Here is an 11,807-nt window from a genome sequence, read left to right as displayed (position 1 = left end):
AGGAGAACGAACACCACCCTGATTGTTTTTGTAGAAAAATGCTGTCGTATTGGTGGAAGAGAAGAGACTTGCCCCTGAGGAGGGGGAGGAACAGCTGACCTGTGAGATGGGCTGTTCATAACTCCCGGATGTTTGTGTGTAGGGAGAGTTCCTCCTGGGACCACTTACCTTGCATCCTCATGTCCCCAATATGGGCTCTCCATGTGGTGTCGGATGCATCTGTTGCTAGCTTGACTGATGGCAGTGCTGGGAAAATGGGATTCCCGTGCAGACCGCTTCCTCCTGGAGCCACCAGTCCAAGGAGCATAGGATGCTGGGAGGAACAGTCACCAACCCTGTACCATGGGTGGGAGGACAAGATGTGCACCCAAGCCAGCCACAGCTATAATGGTAATGGGCTCAGGGTTGGGGCATGTGGAGGGTGCAGGAGTGTTATGATGCTGTGGAAAGATGGGGGCTGGGCCCCAATTGGGGCCTTGTTGGCCAGACTTCATTTTTAAATAAAGTAAAATATTATAGTCAACATGAAAGGTATCAACATTGTCTTTATTTATGGCAGGAGTGGGGAACAATTCTGGGTTAGGGGCCGCTGACCCACAGAAAAATCCATCAGGGACCCCAAAAGTAAAAAAAACCCTCCAGAAACCCCCAACTCTCACTGATGTAGCTCCCTACTGAAACACTTCACACTCCTGGTGCTCCATAGTGGGGGGAGGGGCAGGAAAGACTTAAGTTCAAGGCCTCAAGCTAGATTTTCTTTTCTGGGGTTCCAGGGTTAGTAGATTTTCTGGGCCCCAATAGGCTCTGGGGTGGGGCCAAGAATGAGGGGTTAAGTGTGTGGGACAGGGCTGCCAGTCAATGGGATAGGGATGGGAGTGCAGGATCTGGGCAGGAGGAGAGGGGTAAGGGGGCGAGGTCTGGTCGGGGCAGACTACTTGGGTAGGGAGCAGGAGTGGGTTGGGATCAGGCGGCCTGGCTAAGGGGGATTCTGGCCAGGGAACTGGGGGCAGAGGTGTTTGGCTGGCGGGGTGGGGGGGGGGCAGCGAGTGAGGATGCTGGGGTCTGGGCATAGGGCACTTACTTGTGTTCGTGCTGCATGGGAGGTACCATGTAACACGGCCTCCCCGTTCCCATTCCCTAGAAGCCCGCGAGAAGTGTTTCCTAGGGGACAGAAAAGGGCAGTGCACATGGAGCCATTTTTCTCTGTTTCCTGCATGCTGAGGGAGGGAAAAGAGCAGTGCACCCAGACACGTTTTGCTCCACTTGTTCCCTGCATGCCAGATCCAATGGGAAGGATCAGGGCTTTTTTCCCCCCTGCAGGAAGCCAGCACTGGCATTCCAGTCTTGCTGGGGCCAAAGGCTGTAGCAGCAGTACTGGCTCCCTACAATGGGGGGAGCTGTGGAGTGGGGCTAAGCTGGGGCTCCAGAAGAGCCCTAGTGAGCCATATTTGACTTCCAAGCCATAGGTTGCCAACTCCTGCTATAGACTGTGCCAAGTGTCTCACCGCACTCAGTCCTAAACACCTCGGCTGTGTCTACACTGGCACCCTTTCCGGAAAAGGGATGCTAATGAGACACTTCGGAATTGCAAATTCCACGGGGGATTTAAACATCCCCCGCGGCATTTGCATGAACATGGCTGCCGCTTTTTTCCGGCTCGGGGTTTTGCTGGAGAAAAGCGCCAGTCTAGACGGGATCTTGCGGAAAATAAGCCCTTTTCCGGAAGATCCCTTATTCCTACTTTCAAGTAGGGCTTATTTTCCGCAAGATCCCGTCTAGACTGGCGCTTTTCTCTGGCAAAACCCCGAGCCGGAAAAAAGAGGCAGCCATGTTCATGCAAATGCCGCGGGGGATATTTAAATCCCCCGTAAAATTTGCAATTCTGAATTGTCTCATTAGCATCCCTTTTCCGGAAAGGGTGCCAATGTAGACACAGCCTTCAAGTCAAGTGCTTATTGTGTTCTTGTTTAAAAGAAATAATAGGCTGCATACACTACGGAGCAGAATGACAAGTTGCAAATACTGTAAAAATTAAAGCAGATTTAATAACTATTTAAATACAAAATCAGCATATTAGATATCTCTACAAAGCAATCTCTCACACACACACACACACACACACACACACACACACACACACACACACACACACACACACACACACACACACACACACACACACACACACACACACACACACACACACACACACACACGACTCTACTGGCTTATATCTGTGATAATCTGGCCTGCGGAAAGGACTTGCCCCTGCCCACTAATCAGTAAAAGAATGGCTCACTGGTAAGCAACACCTCCTACTAAAGGAAACTGGATGTAGCAGTCTCCCTGGCTGCTGGACGGTACCTCATAGCATCTCTTTCCAGCTAAAGGGAAGTGTGTTTTCTGGTATTAAGAGTTATCCATACAGTTCACTAGATCAGACTGGTGCAGTGGGAGGTAAAGCAGTCAGTGCCACTCTAACTTAGTTTGGGCTTCCAAACTAGTCTTTGGGCTACAGTTAGCAGAGAAACACTCACTACTTATGCTGACCTGAGAGGACTATGAGAGAGACGAACAGGGCTGTGGAACAAAATCCCATACATAGGCTCATTTTAACCTGTCATTAAGTGAGGTGAGATGCAGAAACTCAGCTTACCACTGTTAGGTTGGGAAGAGGAACAAGGTATTGAAAACTTAGGAATTTCAGCAACATAATAGGATAAGGCCACTGAAGTTAATTAAAGATACCTATCAGCTTTATTAGGTTTCCAAATCAAGTTCTTTATCACTTGGGCTGTGTCCAGACTCCATGCCTCCGTCGACGGAGGCATGTAGATTAGCCAGATCGGAAGAGGGAAATGAAGCCGCGATTAAAATAATCGCGGCTTCATTTAAATTTAAATGGCTGCCCCGATCTGCCGATCAGCTGTTTGTCGGCAGATCGGGAGAGTCTGGACGCGATGCCCCGACAAAGAAGCCTTTCTTCATCGACACAGGTAAGCCTCGTGAAACCAGGTTTACCTGTGTCGATGAAGAAAGGCTTCTTTGTCGGGGCATCGCGTCCAGACTCTCCCGATCTGCCGACAAACAGCTGATCGGCAGATCGGGGCAGCCATTTAAATTTAAATGAAGCCGCGATTATTTTAATCTCGGCTTCATTTCCCTCTTCCGATCTGGCTAATCTACATGCCTCCGTCGACGGAGGCATGGAGTCTGGACACAGCCTAAGGGATTTTCACTGACATCAATGGCAAAATGCTGAGTAACAGCACTAGTGGCAGGAGCAGGCCCTGGCAGCTGTCATACAATCCTAAGGACAGTATAAATTAAAATGGATGAGATGATTATTTGCTAAGCTCCAGCAATATGCTTGGCCCTGTACACATCACAGAGGAAGGCATAGCCTCTGACTCACAGAGTTTCAAACTAGCCCCACAGAAACAAATGGATCAGAGAACTGGAGGAAGCCTAGCAAACAGCTCTTCAATTATTAAATTTAAAAAACTAGGGCTGTGTCTACATTGGCACCCTTTTCGGAAAAGGGATGCTAATGAGACACTTTGGAATTGCAAATTCCGCGGGGGATTTAAATATCCACCGCAGCATTTGCATGAACATGGCTGCCGCTTTTTTCCGGCTCGGGGCTTTGCCGGAGAAAAGCGCCAGTCTAGACGGGATCTTGCGGAAAATAAAGCCTTTTCTGAAAGATCCTTTATTCCTCTTAAAATCAGGAATAAGGGATCTTCTGGAAAAGGCTTTAATTTCCGAAAGATCCCATCTGGACTGACGCTTTTCTCCGGCAAAGCCCCGAGCCAGAATAAAGCGGCAGCCATGTTCATGCAAATGCTGCGGTGGATATTTAAATCCTCTGCGGCATTTGCAATTCCGAAGTGTCCCATTAGCATCCCTTTTCCGGAAAAGGGTGCCAATGTAGACACAGCCTAGGTGTATAACAGCACATCTGATGTAGCTGGGTTACAGTATAAGGGTCTTAAGGGAATCTGAGTTACTCTTAAGTGTGCATTAATTGAACAGTGCATGAAAATTGTTTGCTTCCATATAATAAGATGAATAGTTAAAGTCTTAACACTGCAAGTACTGGGCTGTGTCTACACTGGCATGAATTTCCGGAAATGCTTAAAATACTATTCCCTTTTCAGTTTTTCCGGAAAAGGAGCGTCTACATTTCGTGATCGGGGCTTTTTTCCGGCAAAGACTACTGGGCTGTCTACACTGGCCCTTTTCCGGAACAGTGTTCCGGAATAAGGACTTATGCCCGAGCAGGAGCAGAATAGTTTTTCCGGAATAGCAGCTGATTTTGTACAGTAGAGCATCGTTGCTTTTCCAGAAATTCAAGGGCCAGTGTAGACAGCTCGCAGCTTATTCCGGAAAAGCGGCTGATTTTCCGGAATAAGTGGCCCAGTGTAGACACAGTCCTGGTGTATAGCACCTGTTTTGACCACCTCCTGGCCCTTTAGGCTACTTGTTCCAAGGTGCAGCAGAATTAAATCTATTAAATCGCAGACTACCAATAGTGCAAGGTGTTCTAGCTGGCAGCCTGTCACACCCATACGAAGCTGTTTCCAGCAACAGAGCCTTAAGCAAAGCCAGGGCTCCTGCAACTTCCACAGAGCATTGTCCTCCTATGATTCACAGGTCTGTGACTCCTTTTATTGCTACTAACGGTAGCTGTTCCCATGAGCTAAAAAGGGTTCCTCAATGTACTGGTCAGACAACCATCAGCATCCAACAGTAGACAATTGTCCTGTTTCAGTAAGTTTACCATTGCTAGTCTACAAATCCAGCACACCAACCTGGATAAGCAGAACCGCAGCACTGCAATCCTAGCTCTCAATAATAATGAATCCTGCTCACTTTACAGGGTCATTCTAACCAGCTACCCACCTATGAGCTGCTAAAACACAAATGAAAGATGTGACTGGAGACAAAAATCTAGCACATAAATGGGACTTGTACAAGAAGCTTTAGAGAGGAATAATTTCTTTGCTATAAACTATGTTTTTGCTAATCTTGGTTCCATGATGAAACATTTAAAGAAACTAGTCAGATTCAGAGACCATGCTAGGAGGGGGAAATGGAAATCTGCATTACAAAATGATACATTCTAACAAATGTCAGACAGGTGAGACTTGTTAGCTAAGGTGAACTGGAGTACACAAAACCTGTCTGCACTGGTCTCCCATCAGCCACCCAGAAAATGTTAATTTTATTTGGAGGGTCTTCCTCTTTGATACAGAGTAGATCCAGTACATATAGGATCTCAGCTTATACCCACTCAGAAATCTTCTGAAATATGCAGATACTTATAGATCAAGATGCTTCAATCTTAGTTCTTCCAGCATGTGAAGATCTGATCTGAACTGTGGCGCTCACAGGTGCAGGGTGGTATGGCACTTAGAATCTCCTGGGTTACATGACATCACTTCCTGTCTAGCTCAGCCTGGTACTTCCTGGAGATGAATTTGAGCTGCTGTTTTGTCTCCCAGCGATTCACAGAGGCTTGGGTAGGGAGTTTCACAGTCTTTTCCTTTTCCATCTGTTAGAGGACAGGGTACTGGATGAAAGCTGATCCCTGTTTCTCTCACCAGCAGAAAATACAGAGATTGCAGCAGCTCAAGATACCATCTTTAGAGCCAAATCAGATAGATAATGTGAAAGTAGAAAGAATTATACTGTAAGAGAAAGATGAATTATGCTGTAATAATTGAATAAGTTGAAGGAATACTGTTTGTCTCTGAACAGGAAGAAGAAAAGTATGTTAATGTTTGTTGTTTGTAGGTATGCAGATCAGAGTGCTAGCCAGAGTTAATAGGAAAAGAAACATTAGGTGTTAGGGAGCAAGCAATTGAGATAACCAAGGAGATATGGACAGCAGATTGCTGTGTGCTTGATGTGGAAATGAAGATACTTGACTAGCCTCACACTAATTATGTGAAGTTTTGCCCCTCTTTTTAATCCTGTTAATTTTGGCTTTCTTTTGACTGTATAAATCAAGGGGTTTGAACCTTGTATGGCACTCACATTTTCTGGGTGCATTTAGCAGAGTGGCTTTGCTAATAAACAGAGCGCTCTGACAAATCTGTGAGTCCTGTCTGACTTTGACAATTTGGAGGTTCCACCGAGATGGCAACCGTCTTCGCTGAGGCTGTGTGATCTCTGACTGTCTTGCAGGATGACCGTGGCAGCCGGCACCTGGGCATTTGGCCCGAGCGGTCCTCTGCCAGAATGGAAAGGTGCACAACCACAGCAAAGTCTACGCCATCGAACCTGTTGGGTCCCGCTCTGTTCTGGTAGGGATCCCGGGATCTAACATCAGGACTCTGGTCAGGTAATTATTTCTATGTTTTGTCCGGACTGAGGACTGTCTTGTCTCTGTGTCTATCCGTCTTCCCTGTGGTGTGAGTGAGTCTGGGAGCCATCCCTGTCCGGGGACTGGCTGACCAAGGGGCTCCTGTCCCCGCGGTCTGTGTGACTGGAATCTGCACAATCGCAGCCGCACCGCACCTTGGATAAAATCCTTGGAGTGAACGCAAGGGCGATTGAGGCAGTAGCCTGTGGGCTTCTTTTGTGTGTTGCACTGGGCACCGCTCTGACGAACCCAAATCTCCTCCTTGTGTGATTGGTGTGTGAAGTCCTCCTGTATGGGTAACCAGACGTCTAAGCGGGGGCAGTTCCCTAAAGGGACCCCGGCTCAGTTTATATATTTTAGAAAGGGTCTGGACCCCTGTACATTTCTGGAAAAATGATCTAGATTGACTCTGGGGGATCCCAAAACTCAGTGGCTACTGTTAGGATCTTGGAACAAAGACCAAGTGGACGTCTTAAAAGACAAACTTGGCCTTCCCAAAACTAAATTGGCTAGAGGAGAGGTAGATTGCTTCATGCAGTGGTGGGACGAGGCAAATCTTAGATGGACTGAATCGAAGCTTGCCTCCCTAAAAAATTCTAATTGTAAGTAAAAAGCTTTATTGGAAACCTCCTCTCCCACCACCAGACCAAGTGCTTCCCTTTACCCCATCCTCCGAGAAGACTCAGACCGGTCCCACTTGGAGCTATAAACCCTGGACCCACACGGAGTTCCACTCAATTGTAAAAGGTTTTCCAAAGCCCCAGGAAAACCCTACCAAATTCGCAGAATCCTCTGAAGCAGACCTCCTGCAACTGTGTAAGCTACTTATAACCCCTAGCAAGCAAGCAAAAAAAAATGGCTCCTGATAGCAAATTGGCTCACCACTGAGCATCATTCTAATTTGCCAGACACTGGTCCTGACGCTGCCTACTGGAACAAATGTAAGAATCAAGGTAAGTGCCTGAATGAGGCCATTCCCCAAGTATGGACTCCAAAAACCAATTGGACGGCCATACATTGCCGTAAACAGCAACAGAGAGAAAACCCGGGCAACTATCACACAGACTGACTGATGGTTTTTTTTTTCCTGCAACATTCTGGTATACAGCGACCAGGTGAAAATGGACAGGGCGCCCTGGCGCATGCGTTTGTTATTGGCCTCCTATCTGCTATTAGCAGTATGTTAAAGCAAATAAGTGTTGTACGGGAGGCCAAGACTATGGACAAATTGCAAGCAGTGGCAGAGCATTGCCACCAAACTCTAAGGCTGTGTCTAGACTACATGCCTCTGTCGGCAAAGACGGACAAAGGCAAATGAAGCCGCGATTTAAATGATTGCGGCTTCATTTACATTTACATGGCTGCTGCGCTGAGCCGACAAACAGCTGATCAGCTGTTTGTCGGCTCACGCGCTAGTCTGGACGTTCCCCCTGCCGACATCAAAGCCTTTTGTCGGCAGCCCCGTTATGTATGGCACTCGCATTTTCTGGGTGCATTTAGCAGAGCGGCTTTGCTAATAAACAGAGCAGTTTGACAAATGTGTGAGTCCTGTCTTTGACAATAGCTATCTGGAATTTGCACAGCTTTAACAAAGGTTATGACATCTCCATACAAAGCAAAGTAAGGAGAACTGGCTGTACAGAATTGTGTGTCAGGAGGGGAATGGCAGCAGTCATGCAGAAGAGCAAGAGAGGAAGGCATGCAACAGCTACTAGTTTTCAATACAGGTGTTTTTTGGAGGTAGGGAGTTCACTCAGACTTGAAATATAGTTGAAAAGGAGCAGGATAAGGAAGTGGAGAGAAAGGGGCTCCCTTGTTCATCTTCTGTGCCCACCTGGCCCTAGTAGGTTAATTAAATGTCATTTGTCATATGCACATCATGTGAAACAGCACCAGGCAGTGAGAGAACAAAGGCTAATTAGTATTTTTCTGACCCAAAATGATGCTAGTTGGGCTGAGAAAGATGTGGGATGATGGGAACTGAAGAAAATAAACAGGGCTTCAGAAACCAAAGTTCTGATGGTCTCCTTTAACTTTTTAAAGAAGCGAGATAGAAAAGATGGGGAAAGTTTGGTCTGAGGCCTTCTCCTTTGAGGAGGGGAAGTTTTGTTTTGTAGTACACATGACTTCCAAATCTCACAATGGGGCAGAGTTTTCTTACAGTGCTTCAGAGATTGTCTCCTACCCATGTTCTATGCATCCAAACAGAACAAGTTTGGCTTTCTTCTAGTACTGCCACTTATCTCTGCACAGGAAACATCTGTTACAGTGCCTTGCTATTACCTTGACTTCAGCAAGTACCAGCATAGTCTGCCCTGCAACATCACTGCCTGGCTGTACTAATATCTTTGTTCCTCACATACACAGGAAACTCTACTACAGGCTGTTTGTTCCCTGTTCTTCATCCTCTCATTAATTACCTCTTTGCCATAGTTCCCTTCACTGGGAATATTCTGCTGTTTGTTTTTCATTAGCTCTAGCTGCAGGCTGTCAAACTTAGATTTGAACCAGCGGTGAGCTTCCTCCAGGTTAGCAGTGATCTGAGGGAGAGAGTAGTGATTAGAGTCAGAAAGAGAACTGTGAGCATTTCAAACTTCTGGGCTCCACAGTGGACAGGCAGGATTCCAAATACAGGCTTCTTTTAAATCTCCCATGTCTATGTAAGTGTAGAGCAAATTACTTGAGCATCCTCGCCTCCTTCCTGCAACATCATAGAGGATGTGGAAAGGTCCACCCTGCAGTGCTGTCCCCCCTTAACTCACTAAGCCTCTCATTAGCACTAGCCCAAGAGAAGACAATTCTAACTGGAGGGAAAAGCATCAAGAACGTGGTAGAGGAAGAGTATAAAATGGAGGCTAACTACAGCAACCCACTGAAGAAACATGGGAGAGCATGGTCTTTGCTTGGTAATGTGCGGGTACCAGCCTCATTTAAAGAAAAAATATTGTAAAATTACCATTCCAACTATGTTAGCAATTTATTTCAAGAACTCTTATTAAGTATAATCCTATAATACTCTTGCTGCTACCAAGAGTAGAGTTTGAATTGAAAGGTCCTTTGCTACTTACTCCCTTACCTATATTGCACACCTCCCTTGTAAAATAACTACAGTACTCTACAATTTGGAACCAAATCACTGTAGTAACACTCCTGAAAGGTACTGTGCTTTGGACTATTACTGTGCAATACTGTCAGCTTTCAATAAGCAAAGAGGTGCATAGGTGAAATATGAATCACCTTGTAAGAGAAGCTGTTTAATGTCATTCAAAATGGTACAACACAACAGCTCACATACTGCTTAATGGTGATGACAGTGCAGGTTGACATAAGCCATTGAACCAGGTGGAAACTAATAAAAAGAACTTCTTCTTACTGGCCCAACTCAACTATGATCATTTGTGTACCAGGCTATTAAGAGCTCTAATAGAAGAGACTGGAAAAACATCAGTCAATTGCCATGAGGAGAAATAAACTGTTTTTTGGGTCATGCACTGAGGGCCCCTAAGTGTTAAGAGCAGGCCTTTGATGAGGTGGAAAGTAAAGTACAGTCACAGATCTTGTCATCCTAAAGGAAGGATAATTCTAGCTTTGTACCAGATGATAGATATCTTCTTTCCCACCATTGTACTCACCTGTTCTGATTCTACACTGGCTTCTTTCAGTTTCTGCTCAGTTTCCTCTTTGCATTTCTTCAAGTGTTTGACTGTATCTTCTAGCTTCTGGAGAGAGAAAAGTAACAACCCCATGCAGGCAACAACACAAACCACTTCTGTATAACAAAATGAGCAGGAATATAGACTGGAAACTTCAGTAGAATAACTCCCAGCCCAATAGGTGAAATATTACAATGTTCTAATAAGCAGCTATATAAGGCCCCTTGGAATAGGAAATCACGAGCACCCTCCATCAGCAATAGGACCCTACAGATGTGGCCGGGCAACATGTTCAGAGGCAATACATATTCCTCTCCCCTGGACTGGATCATTCAGCACAGATCATGCTGTATGTCCAAGGCTGGATTTTACCTGACACTGGTTCTCTAGTTGCTGCCGCACTTTCTGCTCCATTTCCAGCTGCGTCTCCAGCTGCCTGTTCTGTGTCGCCACTTCATGCTGATTTTTGGCCAAGGTCTGCATATCACTCTGAAGACTTGTTAACTCGGTCATGAATTTCTGGATGCTTAGTGCCTAGAGATGGCATAAAAATGAGATCTCAGTGACTTCATGCAGATTCTACTTTTACAGAGAGGGGAAGTTGTATAGTGGGCCCTACCTGCTCATAGTTTTTCTTCTGATACTGCTCCTTGATCAGCTCCATTTGCTTCAGCTCAGATTCAATCTCCTGAAAATAATTTTAAATTAAATCAGGAGGCTCCAGTGAAATAGCATCATGTGACAGAGCTTGAGCTGCTCCAAACCGCATCCTCACTATGTGACCGAGTAACATACACTCTGCTGGGATCAAGCAGGCAACAGTGACACTGAGCCCACCACAGAGAATCTTCATTAAGGCAGGGAGAGAGAGGCCCAAGCGCCCGGCATCAATGTACCCTGGAAGCTCAGCGCTTGAGTGGCCACCCAGGACAGATTCAAATACTGCCCAACTGATTGGCAGAGCGCCCACAGCATGTATTTCTACTGGGGAAGATCCACATCCGCACATGCAGCAGTGCACATAAAATTTATTCCGCATATGAACGGAAAAAATTAGAGGGAACCCATGGTACCCATGGGTTTTCTACTGGCTGGAAATAATTTGTTTATATGATGACATAAAGGCAGCCAGAAAATGCTGGCCCTTCCCTTCAGAATCATCCACTGGCAAAAATATGCCTTACCCAATCCAGTGAACTGGGAAACAAATGGCTGCCATGAAGTGATCCACTGAGCTGTAGAATGACTCCATAGGAAAACCAATATGTAATGTAGAAGGAAAAGAAACAGGCCAAGCTTTTACTGACAAATTCAGACTCCTATTGACACCATGGTGTATCCTGTATCCTGGCCCTATTGCACAGGTCCAGCAGTAGCACTTCCAATTCTGGGAAGAGATTGTGTAAGAACAGGGTTATTCAGAGTGAAGAAGTATCTGCACAAACCTTTATCTTCTGTGTGTTCTGGATGTTGTTAGCCTTGGAGGTCATGTATTGTCTGATTTGAGACATTTGGCTCTTTAGCTTCCCCTTGTAATTGACCAATGACTTTTCCAATTCCATTACTTTCTGCCGCAGCTCCCTATTAGCTCGGGACACTTCAGCAGACTTGGAAGAAGCCTCTTCAAGGGCTTTCTTTAGCTAGGAGGCATGCAGAAGAGGTTAGTTCATGTTCACTCCAAAAAATGTCTAGCTAGGGTAATCAATGACATGTATTTCTTATGAACATCATGAGGAAGAGTGCCCAGTTCCCTATTTAGAAGGTGATGAGGTAGATGGTAAGTT

General features: G+C 45.9%; 1 protein-coding gene and 1 long non-coding RNA gene across 9 annotated transcripts in view; both read right to left on the bottom strand.

The window, feature by feature from the left end:
• Positions 1 to 2,020: 2,020 nt before the first annotated feature.
• Positions 2,021 to 3,565, bottom strand: LOC149524093 (uncharacterized). The gene is made up of 2 exons (XR_016350108.1): positions 3,225 to 3,565; positions 2,021 to 2,788 (listed from the first exon to the last, which is right to left on the bottom strand). It is a non-coding gene; the product is annotated as an uncharacterized LOC149524093 (long non-coding RNA).
• A 1,643-nt stretch (positions 3,566 to 5,208) lies between these two features.
• CCDC150 (coiled-coil domain containing 150) overlaps positions 5,209 to 11,807 on the bottom strand; it is a 47,719-nt gene continuing 41,120 nt past the window's right edge. For 7 of the 8 annotated variants that reach the window (XM_075934233.2, XM_014570882.4, XM_014570885.4 and 4 more), the window contains 6 exons: positions 11,469 to 11,663; positions 10,643 to 10,711; positions 10,396 to 10,557; positions 10,003 to 10,089; positions 8,791 to 8,910; positions 5,209 to 5,557 (listed from right to left, as the gene is read on the bottom strand). In XM_075934233.2, the coding sequence (XP_075790348.2) occupies positions 5,441 to 5,557; positions 8,791 to 8,910; positions 10,003 to 10,089; positions 10,396 to 10,557; positions 10,643 to 10,711; positions 11,469 to 11,663 (750 nt within the window). In that variant the 3' untranslated portion in view covers positions 5,209 to 5,440. Of the gene's footprint in view, positions 5,694 to 8,790; positions 8,911 to 10,002; positions 10,090 to 10,395; positions 10,558 to 10,642; positions 10,712 to 11,468; positions 11,664 to 11,807 lie in introns of all 8 variants that reach the window. The other variant, XM_075934236.2, reaches the window with a different exon arrangement.

Source organism: Pelodiscus sinensis, chromosome 7 (genome assembly GCF_052426305.1).
Source record: "Pelodiscus sinensis isolate ZL-2025 chromosome 7, ASM5242630v1, whole genome shotgun sequence".
In the NCBI taxonomy this organism is placed as follows: Eukaryota; Metazoa; Chordata; order Testudines; family Trionychidae; genus Pelodiscus; species Pelodiscus sinensis.
The sequence above is the reverse complement of the archived record's forward strand: the minus strand, read 5'-3'. Positions and strand labels throughout refer to the sequence as shown.